We start from the raw sequence: 13,664 nt of genomic DNA, 5'->3' as shown, positions 1-13,664 counted from the left end.
GCATAAAATTGGATGGAAACAAATGGAAACACACCATGGAGAGGAAGAATCAATGCCATAAAGATGTTAGTTCTTCTTAAACTAATTTATAAATGTAATTTAATTGCAATAAAAATGCCACCAAGGTGGTTTTTTTTTTCCCTTCTGGATCTAGGCAGGTTGATTATAAAGTTCATTGTGAAAGATGAGCAGGGGTTTGAGCTGTTAATCACACTGATGACTGATCAGTTGTCTTTCTCCCGTGCTTGACCTTGAAGGGCTTCTTGCTCTGGGTATCCCTAACACAGTATCTGACATACAGCAGATGGGCCAAATGCTTGACTTCTCCTGAGGGCACACACAGAACCACTCCGCAGTCCTGGTCTGCCCCTCCCATCAATGTCATTTCTATCTCCAGCTTTGTTATTTCAAGCAGCTTCTCTGAAGTGAAGTGGTTTGGTTTTATTCTGTTTTGTTTTAACCTCAGCTCTTTGGTGTCTCATTCATGCAAATGGGATACTGTTTCAACTTGTTACCACAGGTGGGTTCTGCTTTTCACAGCATTGGGTTTCTGGAAATTGTCTAAATTAAATAGATCTTATTTTTACATTATCATAGTGGATGTTATAATTCTAACAAAGTGCTGAGACTCAAATAACTATCATCAAAGCTATATCAGACAGTCTAAATGTAGGCATGACCACTAATGATTTAAAATAGTGACAAGTATGATCCAAAGGCCCTAATTTTGCTCTGACAGTGCAAGGCATTTCAGTAGGTGATAAAGTATGCACATATTCCGCTTAAAAATGCATCTCTTTGGGGCGCCTGGGTGGCTCAGTTGGTTAAGCAACTGCCTTCGGCTCAGGTCATGATCCTGGAGTCCCGGGATCGAGTCCCGCATCGGACTCCCTGCTCAGTGGGGAGTCTGCTTCTCCCTCTGATCCTCCCCCTCTCATGCTCTCTGTCTCCCATTCTCTCTCTCAGATAAATAAAAAAAAAATCTTAAAAAAAAAAATGCATCTCTTTGCTGGTATAAATTTGACAGTTATAATCTTAAATATTTGATTTCTTTTCTTAGATCTGAGCAGCATTTCAGGCATGGTTTAGATGGGTTGTTTCCTTTTTTTTTTTTTTTTTAAGATTTTATTTATTTATTTGAGAGAGAGAGAGCATGAGCTGAGGGAGAGGCAGAAGCAGGTTCCCCTATGAGCAGGGAGCCCAATGCAGGAAGGACTCAATCCCAGGACCCTGGGATTGTGACCTGAGCCTGAACCAATGCTTAAGCGACTGAACCACCCAGGTGCCCTTTCCTTTTTTAAGGCAGCTTGAATTTTCACTTTGTCTCAAAAACACAATGAGTCGATTCGGTGCTCTCTCTCTCTCTCTCTCTCTCACACACACACACACACACACACAAAACACAATGAGTCTCATTTTCCCCCCTAAAAGCAGCTGCTATGTTACCTCAAAATAATTTATAAATGAGAATTTATGAGTCCAAACTTTACTGAGCCCATTTCTGTAATCCCTGAAACCCTTGGGTTTCTTTTCCAGAAACATTACCTAGATATTATCACAGTGATGGAACAATTTTACATGTATATTTTTATCCCTCCGGGCCTTTCACTATAAGGCCTTGAGGAGCATTTTAGACATGTTGATCACCTAGACGTCAGCTGCTCCTTAGGATCTAGAGCATGATGGATCAAATTCCAGTCCACGGCCCCATGGCCCTCTCCAAGTTCTGCAGACTCCTGGAACGATTTGCTTCCCATGGTCCTCATTCGTGCTTCCATGGAAACAGTTTAGATTATAGATTTTTACCATCTCAGGCAAATTCTCCCTGTCTGTACAGATTTGATTGAAGCATGAAAGTTTGTTCCTTTTTGTTGTGATTTTTATAAAATTGACTCACAAAAGCTGTGTGTGTGTGTGTGTGTCTGTCTGTCTGTCAGTATGTCTGTGCCTGTGTCTGTGTCTGTATAGCAGATTTTTACCAAAGCTTCAGGCAAGACTACAAGGTATTGATATCTCAAAATAGAAATAATGAATGTATCCTCCAGCCTCCCACCATGTTGCCTGACCTATTTTCTTTGATTTGAGCCCCTCTCTGCTCTGCCGACTCACCTCCTCCCACCCCCGAGCCTGTGCATCCCAGTATAGAGTAGGGTTGGCCATCTTTGTTGCCATGGCTTCATCCGACCTTTGCTCTCAGTGACTCACCTTATTCTGTATCCTTCCCCTCCTGCTTCCCAAACCAGTTCAGATATTTTCCTTAACACAGTTGATTTTTATTCAAGAATTATTGTCATATCTGCCTTTAGGATAGTAACTTCCTCACCTTGCTGTATTTTGGATTGGATTCTCTGGTTTATCCTGCTTTTTTTCCATTTTTTTTCTCCCCCCTTACCCCATCTCCCTCCCCCTCCAGTCTCCCTTCACAAACACACGTTGTAGCTCCTGGTCTCAAGCCCTTTTCCTCCAAAGGCATTCTGAGGGTTGCCTCTGGATGAAAATGGTGGAATTCCGCTGCACTGTGATGCATGTGTATGAGCTGGGGGTGAGCAAGGTGGGGGGGGCGGGTTGTCCCTGCTCACCCCCCAGCCACTCTGCTCCAGCAGCCTGCAACCCTGAGGCTCCTTTGAAATTGGTGTTGCAGCCTTTCTGTAAGGCTTGTTTGGGGCTCTAACCTTTAAATGAATAAAAGTAAAGAGAAGTGAGGTATATCGGTTTAATTAACAAATTTCTCCAAAAAGCGGGAAAGAGGAAACAAAGAATTTCAAGTTCTTACAAGCTGCTGCTGTTTTTTTACAAAGATACCACAAAGCACCCTGTGCCGTTTGTTGTCATGGTTGCCACTGCTGTTTTAGGAAAGCCTGGCCACCTTACTTTTGTCAACCATACCTTCAAAAATGCACGTCCTTCTCCTAGTTCTTCTCAGTGCTGCCATGTTCAGAAATACTGTGTCTCTTTAACATGGCAGGGGCAACTTCCTTCCTCTGTCCTGTGGCCATTTTACTGTTTAAATGCTCACTCTCCTGCTGCTGGACTCCTGAAGCTGTCCTGTTCCTTCTCACAGTCCTGGATTAGGCAACCAGCCATCACGTTTTGGGGGAATTCTACTCTGAGCTGCGTCTCTGCTGGAGTCTTCTTAGGAAATGTTCTCTCAGCCGCTGGGGCAGCTATCATCCTTAGCAACTGAATTTCAGTATTTTTTCTCCTCTGTGCTCACTTCTGAATAGTTAACAGCTGCTGGAAAGTTGCTCACCGTCCTTCCCCTCCTGGGATTTAAGTAGGCACATTTTTAAAAATTCTGTCTTCATGAAGATTGAAAGAGAAATAGCCGGCATCAGAAGACTAAAAGGAACTTGGGGAGATGAGCTCTGTCTCCCTCCCCTACGCTGGGCTGTTCTCTGGGAAGCCCTCCTAGCAGAAGCTTGGTGAGGTGAGAAGACATGTGGAGGGGTAGAAGAACACTAGGCTGTAAACAGGACACAGGTTTAAGTTCCTGCTGTGTGAACTTGGACAAGTTACTGACGTTCTCTGAACCTTAGTTGGTTTTTTCTTCTGTAGAATGGGGAGAATATGACCTGCTTCCCTAGCATGGCAGATGCTAGCCAATTAGGTACCTTTGTACAGAATATAAAAAGTATCCCCACCTTGTGACCATAGATAGCCCCAAGAGGATGGGGCTTCCATCCCACCAAGGAGAGCACAGCAGGATTTCAGCCCACCCTTGTTTGCCCCATTTACTTGGCACCCTTGTGCAATGGATATACTGAAACCTTATGCAAGCAAGTTCCATAGGTCTATCATCTTCCACCATTAGGAACAAGCCTGGGGAAGTACTAGGCAGGGGGCCAGGAATGGGGTCTGCCTGGTCGCTTGGCAGGGAGTTAGCACTTTAAGAAGGTGCCTGCCTTTTTACCTTCTAACTGATCTTGCTTTCACAAACCAAGTCTTCATGTTTTCATCACAACACTAACAATGCCATATTAACACTCAAGCTCAAAGGTGTCACTCTTGGGGAAGGTGCTCAGGGAAGCACTCCCTTTCCCTGCTCATCTCTCGCCTCTACCTTCTGCTTACTACACAGACTGTTGGAGCATTAAATGAGACCACGAGTGGGAGCACATCCAGAACATGACTCCAAACACTAAAGTGCTTATTTGTCTCTCTTCTGTATTCCTTAAGGGTAGTCTGGCATTTGTCTAGACTTCCTCCTGCTATTTTCTATTCCAGGGGTTTCAAGGTAGAGTGCTTGACTCCCCAGAAATGCAAAGGGTGCTGCATTGAGATGTGAGATAAAAATGAAAACTTTTATTTAGACAGGCACACCTCATTTTATTGCACTTTGCAGATACTGTGTTTTTCACAAATGGAAGATTTGTGGCAACCCTGGGTCAAGCAGGTCTATTGACGCCATTTTTCCAACAGCATTCACTTGCTTCCTGTCTCAGTGTCACATTTTGGTAATTCTTGCAATGTTTCAAATTTCTTCATTATTATTATAGTTGCTCTGGTAATCTGTGACCAGTGATTATGACTTGCTGAAAGCTCAGATGATGGTGGACATTTTTTTGACATGACACTTTTGCCCTCTTGATAGACCATAGTATAGTGTAAACGTAACTTTTCTATGCGCTGGAAAACCAAAAAATTCATTTGACTCGCTGTGTTGCAATATTTGCTTTATTGTGGTAGTCCAGAACCGAACCTGCGCTATCTTCAAGGTATGCCTGCATTTGTTTTAAGCTTCAAGGGAAAGGAATTAAGCTTTCCTAATATTTCATATATGGATCGACAGGACTTTATGGATGTAATTGTGAATAGACATACATATACTGAGTGGGCACGCTCAACATTTTTTCTCTGACATAGGTAAGTGGTAAAAACGCTTGAAGGCCACTGCTCAGTTCTCACACCTTTGTAGCCACCGAGTTCTAGAAATGCGGTCACGTGTGTGATTTCTTCCTTGCTTCTCCTGATTGACACAGTAAATAATTGCTCCCCGCTTTATCTTCCAGGACAGAGCTTTTATAACTCTTGTAGTGAGACTTCTTCTCTTCCCCTTAACCTCATTCTTTCATTGTTATCTGCATAGGGTATTGAAGAGGTAAGCTCTTTTCCTGGAACATAATTTGCATAAGGTAATTTGTTATGATAAAGTCAGATTGGGATCTTTTTGGTTTAATTCTAGAAATTCAGTAAAATAAAGTAAGAATGTGGGCTCTGGGTCCAGGTGGCCTGAGCAGGATGACAGTAGCAAGTAACTTAACCTTTCTGTGCCTTGGTCTCCTCATCTGTGAAATGGGAATAATAAGAGTACCTGCCTCATTGGATTCCGGTGACAATTAATGAATACCCGTGACATTTTTAGAATAGGCTCAGTTGCATATTAAACACAGCAGAAGTTTTCTGCCATCAGCACTATAATCACCATCCTTACCTTCTTCCCTAGAAGAGCTAGGGGCCACACGCAGACGTACGCAACTCTGAACCGGAAATACTCATGTCAGTTCAGGATTCATCCACTTTCTCAGCAGATACATGCGGGTGGTCTCCTTTGTATTGGGCACTCTGCTAAGTGTTGGGCGCTCCACTCCATTGTCAGACCTTGTACGTCTGTCTGGTGGGCGGTGTCCCCCATGTCACCGACCTGTGGTCACATTGCCATGCCATAGCAGCCCACTTCACAGTGGATTCAGTTTCTGCTTCAATAACTGCTATAAAGGGCTTTACTGTTTGTTACCGAAATCACTAAATGTTTTACTGTTGCAGAATCACTGAAAGCTATGGATTTCCAGCCATTTGACATTTTTAAATAGATTTTCCCTGCATTATTAATTCCACATGTTATCGCTGTCAATTCCTTGGTGGTTATTCTCCCTCTGAACTGTTTGCTTATCGTTCCTGTGGACAGTTCCTCCAGGTTGATTCAAAGAGTATTTGGCCTCGTACTCCATCATCTGCAAAAAGGATGCCCTCTTTCTTACCCAAATTGCAATGTTAGGAGACTACTGGACATTCTTAGGTCTTACTATTTTTTTTTCTGACAAATTGCCGTATTGGTAGAGGGATAAAAGTTTTCAATGTAATGTTTTTTGTGAAAAGCCAGCAAGTTGAAACCTAATTATTTTACTATGGAGCACTTCTGTATTCTTTCATATCTCTCTGTGGAGAGATGAAATGGTTTTTCTAAAAGCGTAGTGAATTCACATTTTATGAAGGTCATTTGCATTCATCTAGGCATGCAGTCCAGGATATGGGTAGAAAGGAAGGGGTAAATGATAAAGACAGGAATTTCTTCCACATTTCCTCCTGCCAATCCTGTTAATTCTCATACACAAGCCCATCTAATCTGGGGAGCCATCCAGTTCAGGATTGAGTCTGATAAAGGGATGTACTTCCCAGACCAATGACTGATTCTCCCGGGCTTCAGGGAGAGAAGAAACGCAAAATTTTAAAACACTTGAATGTTCTTTAAATACTTATTTTGTTGTGAGTTCTTCTGTGGCCTAAGAAAACCACTGTGTTGGGCGCCTGGGTGGCTCAGTTGGTTAAGCAACTGCCTTCGGCTCAGGTCATGATCCTGGAGTCCCAGGATCGAGTCCCACATCGGGCTCCCTGCTTGGCAGGGAGTCTGCCTCTCCCTCTGACCCTCCCCCCTCTCATGCTCTCTCTCTCATTCTCTCTCTCAAATAAATAATAGGAAATCTTAAAAAAAAAAAAAGAAAGAAAGAAAGAAAGAAAACTGCTGTGTTTTATGTCATAACTCACACATGATGAGCAAAGGCAAATATTTCATTTTCCTGGCACGTGGGCCGGGAATGAAATCCTGGTGCTGGAATCGAGCATTGTATTCTCCAGGCAAAGGAAATGGACATTTATTGGATGTTATTGCTGCTTGCTTCACGCTAATGACATTATCAGAGCTCTTTGAATAATACAATTTGAAAACATTACTTCTGTGTTTCAGGTCATGCAAGACAAGATCATCTGCCTTCCAAAAAGGGTCCAGCCTTCTCAGAATCATTCTTCCGTGTCCAATGTCTCTCAAGCAGTTGCCAGCACCACCCCGCTGCCTCCCCCTAAACCGTCTCCTACCAACCCTGCCACCGTGGAAATGAAAGGGCTAAAGACAGATTTGGACCTCCAGCAGTACAGTTTTATAAACCAGATGTGTTACGAGCGAGCCCTCCACTGGTATGCCAAGTATTTCCCTTACCTGGTCCTCATCCATACCCTGGTCTTCATGCTATGCAGCAACTTTTGGTTCAAGTTCCCCGGTTCCAGCTCCAAAATAGAACATTTCATCTCGATCCTGGGGAAGTGTTTTGACTCTCCTTGGACTACACGGGCTTTATCGGAAGTGTCTGGGGAGGATTCAGAGGAAAAGGACAACAGGAAGAACAACATGAGTAGGTCCAACACCATCCAGTCCGGTCCAGAAGGCAGCCTGGTCAACTCTCAGTCATTAAAGTCCATTCCTGAGAAGTTCGTGGTTGACAAATCCACTGCAGGAGCTTTGGATAAGAAGGAAGGTGAGCAAGCAAAGGCCTTATTTGAGAAGGTGAAGAAGTTCAGGCTGCACGTCGAAGAAGGTGATATACTCTATGCTATGTATGTTCGCCAGACTGTGCTTAAAGTTATAAAATTCCTAATCATCATTGGGTATAATAGCGCCCTGGTTTCCAAAGTTCAGTTTACCGTGGACTGTAATGTTGACATTCAGGACATGACTGGATATAAAAACTTTTCTTGTAATCACACCATGGCACACTTGTTCTCAAAACTGTCCTTTTGCTACCTGTGTTTTGTAAGTATCTACGGGTTGACGTGCCTTTACACCTTATACTGGCTGTTCTACCGTTCTCTACGGGAATATTCTTTTGAGTATGTCCGGCAGGAGACTGGAATTGACGATATTCCAGATGTGAAAAATGACTTTGCATTTATGCTTCATATGATAGATCAGTATGACCCACTGTATTCCAAGAGATTTGCGGTGTTCCTATCTGAAGTGAGTGAGAACAAATTAAAGCAGCTGAACTTAAATAACGAATGGACTCCCGATAAACTGAGGCAGAAGCTACAGACAAATGCCCATAACCGGTTGGAATTGCCGCTTATTATGCTCTCTGGCCTTCCAGACACAGTCTTTGAGATCACAGAGTTGCAGTCTCTAAAACTTGAAATCATCAAGAACGTAATGATCCCAGCCACCATCGCGCAGCTAGACAATCTCCAAGAGCTCTCGCTACACCAGTGCTCAGTCAAAATCCATAGTCCGGCACTCTCTTTCCTGAAGGAAAACCTCAAGGTCTTGAGCGTCAAGTTTGATGATATGAGGGAGCTGCCCCCCTGGATGTATGGGCTCCGGAATCTGGAAGAGCTCTACCTGGTGGGCTCTCTAAGTCATGATATTTCCAAAAATGTCACCCTTGAGTCTCTGCGGGATCTCAAAAGCCTTAAAATTCTCTCTATCAAAAGCAACGTTTCCAAAATCCCTCAGGCAGTGGTGGACGTTTCCAGCCATCTCCAGAAGATGTGCATCCATAACGACGGCACCAAGCTGGTGATGCTCAACAACTTAAAGAAGATGACCAATCTGACAGAGCTGGAGCTGGTCCACTGCGACCTGGAGCGCATTCCCCATGCCGTGTTTAGTCTGCTCAGCCTCCAGGAATTGGACCTCAAAGAGAATAATCTGAAATCTATAGAAGAAATCGTTAGCTTCCAGCACTTGAGAAAGCTGACAGTGCTGAAATTGTGGCACAACAGCATCACCTACATCCCAGAGCATATCAAGAAACTCACCAGCCTGGAGCGCCTGGCCTTCAGTCACAACAAAATAGAGGTGCTGCCTTCCCACCTCTTCCTATGCAACAAGATCCGATACTTGGACCTGTCCTACAATGACATTCGGTTCATCCCACCCGAAATCGGAGTTCTACAGAGTTTACAGTATTTTTCCATCACTTGTAACAAAGTGGAGAGCCTTCCAGATGAACTCTACTTCTGCAAGAAACTTAAAACTCTGAAGATTGGGAAAAACAGCCTCTCCGTACTTTCACCGAAAATTGGAAATTTATTATTTCTTTCCTACTTAGACGTTAAAGGCAATCACTTTGAAATCCTCCCTCCCGAACTGGGTGACTGTCGGGCCCTGAAGCGAGCCGGGTTGGTTGTGGAAGATGCTCTGTTTGAAACTCTGCCTTCTGATGTCCGGGAACAGATGAAAGCAGAATAACTTATTTTCTTTAAAGCTTGACTGAAACGTGCTTCTACCAAATACAGTATAAATAATTAGGTAGTCTTAATGCCTTTCCTATTTTATTTTTATTTTTTTTCTTTTTCACACAAAACAAAATGTACACAAAGATTGAGTAAGGAGTATGTATTTTTTAATAAAAATTTAATTGTATTTTTTCAATATTAATATTTTAAAGTTTTATTTGTCCTGGAACCTAATGTATCTATTATTGTTTTCTACTGACAGAAACAGGTGGTTCCGTCTGGGGTTTTTTTGTTTTTTGTTTTTTGTTTTTTTTTTTCATTTCATTCTTGTGAAAGGGAGGGAATTTTAAGTTGCATGCTTTTTGGTATTTTTTAAATAGATATTTTGCCAAGGTCATTTTTTGCTTGTTTACACCTGTCCAGGGTCCTTTTGTTTTCATTGTGTATGTACCAAGGAGTCCGTGCTAGTCATTGTAATACCAGCTGCCTTCTGCTTTGGCCAAGTCCTTCATCCTATAGAAAACTCTTCTCTGGAGTGTAAATTCACGTAAGTGCATTGCCACAGGCCATTGTTTTCAAAATTTCTCCTCATCTCCAACAGAACCCTAACTTGTGTTATTTCATATACCTGACTCACAGTCAACGTGATCGTTAGGCTAGGATTTTGTACTGAATTGGTCATTTATCGTCTAACTGATTTGCGTTCTCACCAACATTTCAAAAATATCATTTAAAAACAAAATACAGAGGCTCTCCTCCCCCTGCCCTTCATCTTAATATTGCTATGTAGTACTGCTGAACAACCTTAGAGAAGCTAGATTTATTTTAATTAAAATAGGTAATTAAATTTAAAAATCAGAATCAGAAGCCTGGTTTTTAAGTAATGTAATAACCTTTGATATCTTGATATGTGTGTACATCAGATGGAAAAAATATTCCCGGCTGAAGCAGTCTATGAAAGGGCTGGTGCACTGTAGTCAGGTGCACTGGTTGCTTCGGGCGGGGGGTGGGGAGGGGGCATCTCCTCACATTCAGCCTGGTACACAGAATAACCCTCATCTCCATAAGTGGAGCTCCCGTAATCCTGCCCTTGCTGCGGATGCAAGGGATGCGAGCACAGGAACTCTTTCTGCTTTTTGGCTTAAAATAAGCATCTCATCTAAAATGGTTGTTACTTTTTTTTTTTTTTTAAGGGGTGAATAAATTGCTAAGTGGATGTCACTTAGAAATAATTTGTACTTGATGGTTAGCAGAGCTTTTATTTATCTTTGTATTTAAACCAACATAGTATAGCATCTTGGGCAAAATTTGTTACTGATTCTTCAGCTGTGTAGGACAGGAAAATGAAAACACTGTGCCCTCAATCCAGGACCAGTATTGCTGATCGTGGGAATTTTGTTTTATGTAGTAAATTCACACTGACTGTTTTCAGAGCTCTAGTCTGATCTAAGAGAGTTTTGTGACTCAACAATGAAAGAAAATAGGAAGATGATTTGGGGTTTCAAAATAATTGCTTTTAAATTTTGCGCCTTGATCCTGGGGATTTTGTGCAGTGCTGCTTTGAGTCATGTACAGAACACAGCTATAGGAACTACTCAGCAGACACACGTACCTCAGTCGTGTTTGAGATGCTATGAGATGTCATGGAGTGAAGGATTTGGGAAAGAGATGCTTTTCATTTGTTTAATAATGAAATCATGCAGTCTGGGATGCTTTATTGTTTCTGCTCTATGTCCAAGTGTTAGAATGGTGATTTTGTGTAACTTATTTCCCACCTAGAATTGAAATGATATGTTTAAAATAGTAACATGGCTATATTTCTTGTAGGAGAGAATATTCGATTCCAGAATATAGTTAGGATCCTGATTATGAACAATGTGTTGTATTTAGAAACAGAGCCCTCTTTGTTTTAAGCAAACAAACAAAAGACTTGGAAGATTCTCCATGACTGAGCATGACAAAAATACCCTGTTGAAAGGTAAGCTTAAATAACTACTGGTGAAGCACTGGGTGCACTATTTTTCTGGATAAAATTTATAGTTATTTTCTATATCACCCTTCAAAAGGGATCTATTCAGGTTAAAAATCGTATTTATGCTGAAGTCTTTATCTGGTGTTAATTCATAATCTCACATGGGGTTCATAACTGAAGTAAGTGACTAGTAAGTAGTTTTATCACTTGTAATAATTTGCTCCCAATTCCAGATGACTCTGATTTGCTTGCTTAATGATTTCACAGGCTGGCCCCTAAACCAAATTCTAAATAACATCCAGTAAATCAGTATTGTTCTATGACTTTATGCTTTAACTATGAAGGAAATACGAAGGAAAATTCATGGATGTTTCTATTAGATTTTATAAAAATTCCAAAGTCTCAAACTTCATCTTGAGTCTCAATTTTCTGACTCTCTGGCCCTTTTTAATATTGTTAAGTTTTTGTTCACATGTATAAGCAAAAAGTATTTAATTACATTTAGCCTTTAAATGGGAAACTCAGGTAAATGAACTGCTGACTTTTCTAAAGTCCTTTAATGGATCAACTCAGTGTAAAAGGGGTATTTACCTAATCCCTTTCTGTATTTTACAAGTGCTCTTGCTCAAAAGGAACAACTAGCTCTATTTCTGCAACCTCTGTAAGATTCATGAGAAACTGCTTCTGTAAATCTAAAAGCACCGTACGTACTCGTAACTCCTGTGGCCGCTTGAAGCCCATGATGGGTATGCTTGCTGGTCGGTTTTCACGGTTAAGCGTAAAACAGATAATTGTCTGGTGATGATCTGGTTGAAGCAAAGCATAGAAGTATATCCCAGGGGAACTCCTCTAAGAAGACCACACCTCAGAAAACTAGTTATGTGTTAGGTTTTTGTTTTGTTTTGTTTTGTTCTTAACACAGCACTTTTAACATAAATGTTCTCGATACAGTGAAACAATTGTAGATTTTTCTTGTTCACCCGCCTTTTCCCGCATTTCCCACGTAGCTGCTGTAAAGAGTTCCAGCAATTTACATGGCATCCTGTTCGGCAGGAAGGCTCGGAAGGTATGCTTGGTAGGAGTATTTTGTTCATCCAGAGGTGCCTCTTTATCTGCCTCTCAAGCCATCTTCTTAGAGAGGGTTTTAAACAACCTGGTATCTTTCTCAGGCTACTTGGGATGAGGACGGTCCAAGTTCTTGCAGTATGCTGTCTTATGATTTCTGATATTAAGAAAAAAGAAGGCAGATTCTTTATATCTCTTCTTACTACTTCCCCCAAGAGGAGTTTTGCTGTTGTTTATTTTTCTAATTCTATCGTTTTAAAAAAAGTCCATTTTTAAGTAGTTTATTCTACTCTCCAATTTCCTACCAAATAGCTGATCAATGGTAATGCTGTATTTACATAAACAGTGAACATTCGTGATCCATCACTATGAAAATGGTCAGCAGTACTTAGTAGTGAATAGATAAGATAAATTTTCATGTAATTTCAATGTGTGTCCCCCCATTAATTCTGATGTGATGCTAGTCAAGCAGTTACATTTTTGGTAGGATCTCAATAACTCACAGTAGGGTCCCACAGTAACCTTAAGTTAGTAAAACAAGTGAACAAAACAGCACAGTTATGAGTGAGGGGAATGCCTCAAGAGTCTGTACGAGATTCTCATCTTTTCTTGTCAATTCAGACACATTGTAAGAAAACTTAGGCAGTCTCAAACAGACCTGCCACTCATTTTTTAGATTTAGGCCTCAGTGACATGCTTCTAATACAGTTTCATCCCAGCCTTTCAAACGAGGTGTCCCCTGTTACTGCATCTTCCCAGAGCCATGCACTGACAAAGGTAACATCCTGAAGTTCACTCTGGAGAGAGGGAAGAGTGTCCTCCCCACCAAGGAATTTTTTTTTAATCAGAAGACCTTGAAAAGGGGTACTTTGAACAACTTAACTTGTTGACCATGTTAAGTAACAGTCCCTATGCATGGTTTTTAATGTAGTTATAAATTTGCTCTCTGCTGAATACTAGTCCCTCTCCCACCTGATTCTGCCTCTTGAATGAATATTTTTACTGGGGTTGAAACCCAATGCCTTATGTGCTCCCTCAGTTGTTTTTCCTGCCACTTGTTTTCTCTCACTGTGTTCAGATTGTGTCAAATGCTGGTAAAACCTCTAAGACTGTCAAGAAAATGCTTGAAAGTTGATTTGTCATAGTGCAAATTCCCGATGAAATGTCTTCATGTTATTTGGCTATGTAGTACATAGGAACAGAAAATAACTTAAATAAAGTCATTTTTTGTAATTTAAAATTGAGATTCGTCCCTTATTGGATTATAGAAGTCATGTTTATCTTTTGCATTTCTCCTGGTTTTTGCATCTGCCGTTGCAAAGACTCTGTGCTCCGCAGGAAATGGGCCGTGTGCCTTCTTTCACTTCGTGTTTAGCTAGTTTCTGCAATTGTGACTAATTATTTC

At 41.4% G+C, this 13,664-nt stretch overlaps 1 protein-coding gene across 4 annotated transcripts in view; it reads left to right on the top strand.

Annotated features, from left to right (window-relative positions):
* The window catches only part of LRRC8C (leucine rich repeat containing 8 VRAC subunit C), an 80,455-nt gene extending 66,956 nt beyond the window's left edge, over positions 1–13,499 (top strand). The window contains exons 3-4 of one of the 4 annotated variants that reach the window (XR_004925436.2): positions 6,962–9,295; positions 9,646–13,499. Coding sequence is in view for 1 of the 4 variants with exons in the window: in XM_036118587.2 (XP_035974480.1) it covers positions 6,962–9,235 (2,274 nt within the window). In the remaining 3 variants the exon portion in view is untranslated. Of the gene's footprint in view, positions 1–6,961 lie in introns of all 4 variants that reach the window. The other 3 variants (XR_004925435.2, XR_004925438.2, XM_036118587.2) reach the window with 3 other exon arrangements.
* The last annotated feature ends 165 nt before the right edge of the window (positions 13,500–13,664 follow it).

The sequence above is a fragment of the Halichoerus grypus genome, chromosome 5 (assembly GCF_964656455.1).
Source record: "Halichoerus grypus chromosome 5, mHalGry1.hap1.1, whole genome shotgun sequence".
Lineage (NCBI taxonomy): Eukaryota > Metazoa > Chordata > Mammalia > Carnivora > Phocidae > Halichoerus > Halichoerus grypus.
The sequence above is the reverse complement of the archived record's forward strand: the minus strand, read 5'-3'. Positions and strand labels throughout refer to the sequence as shown.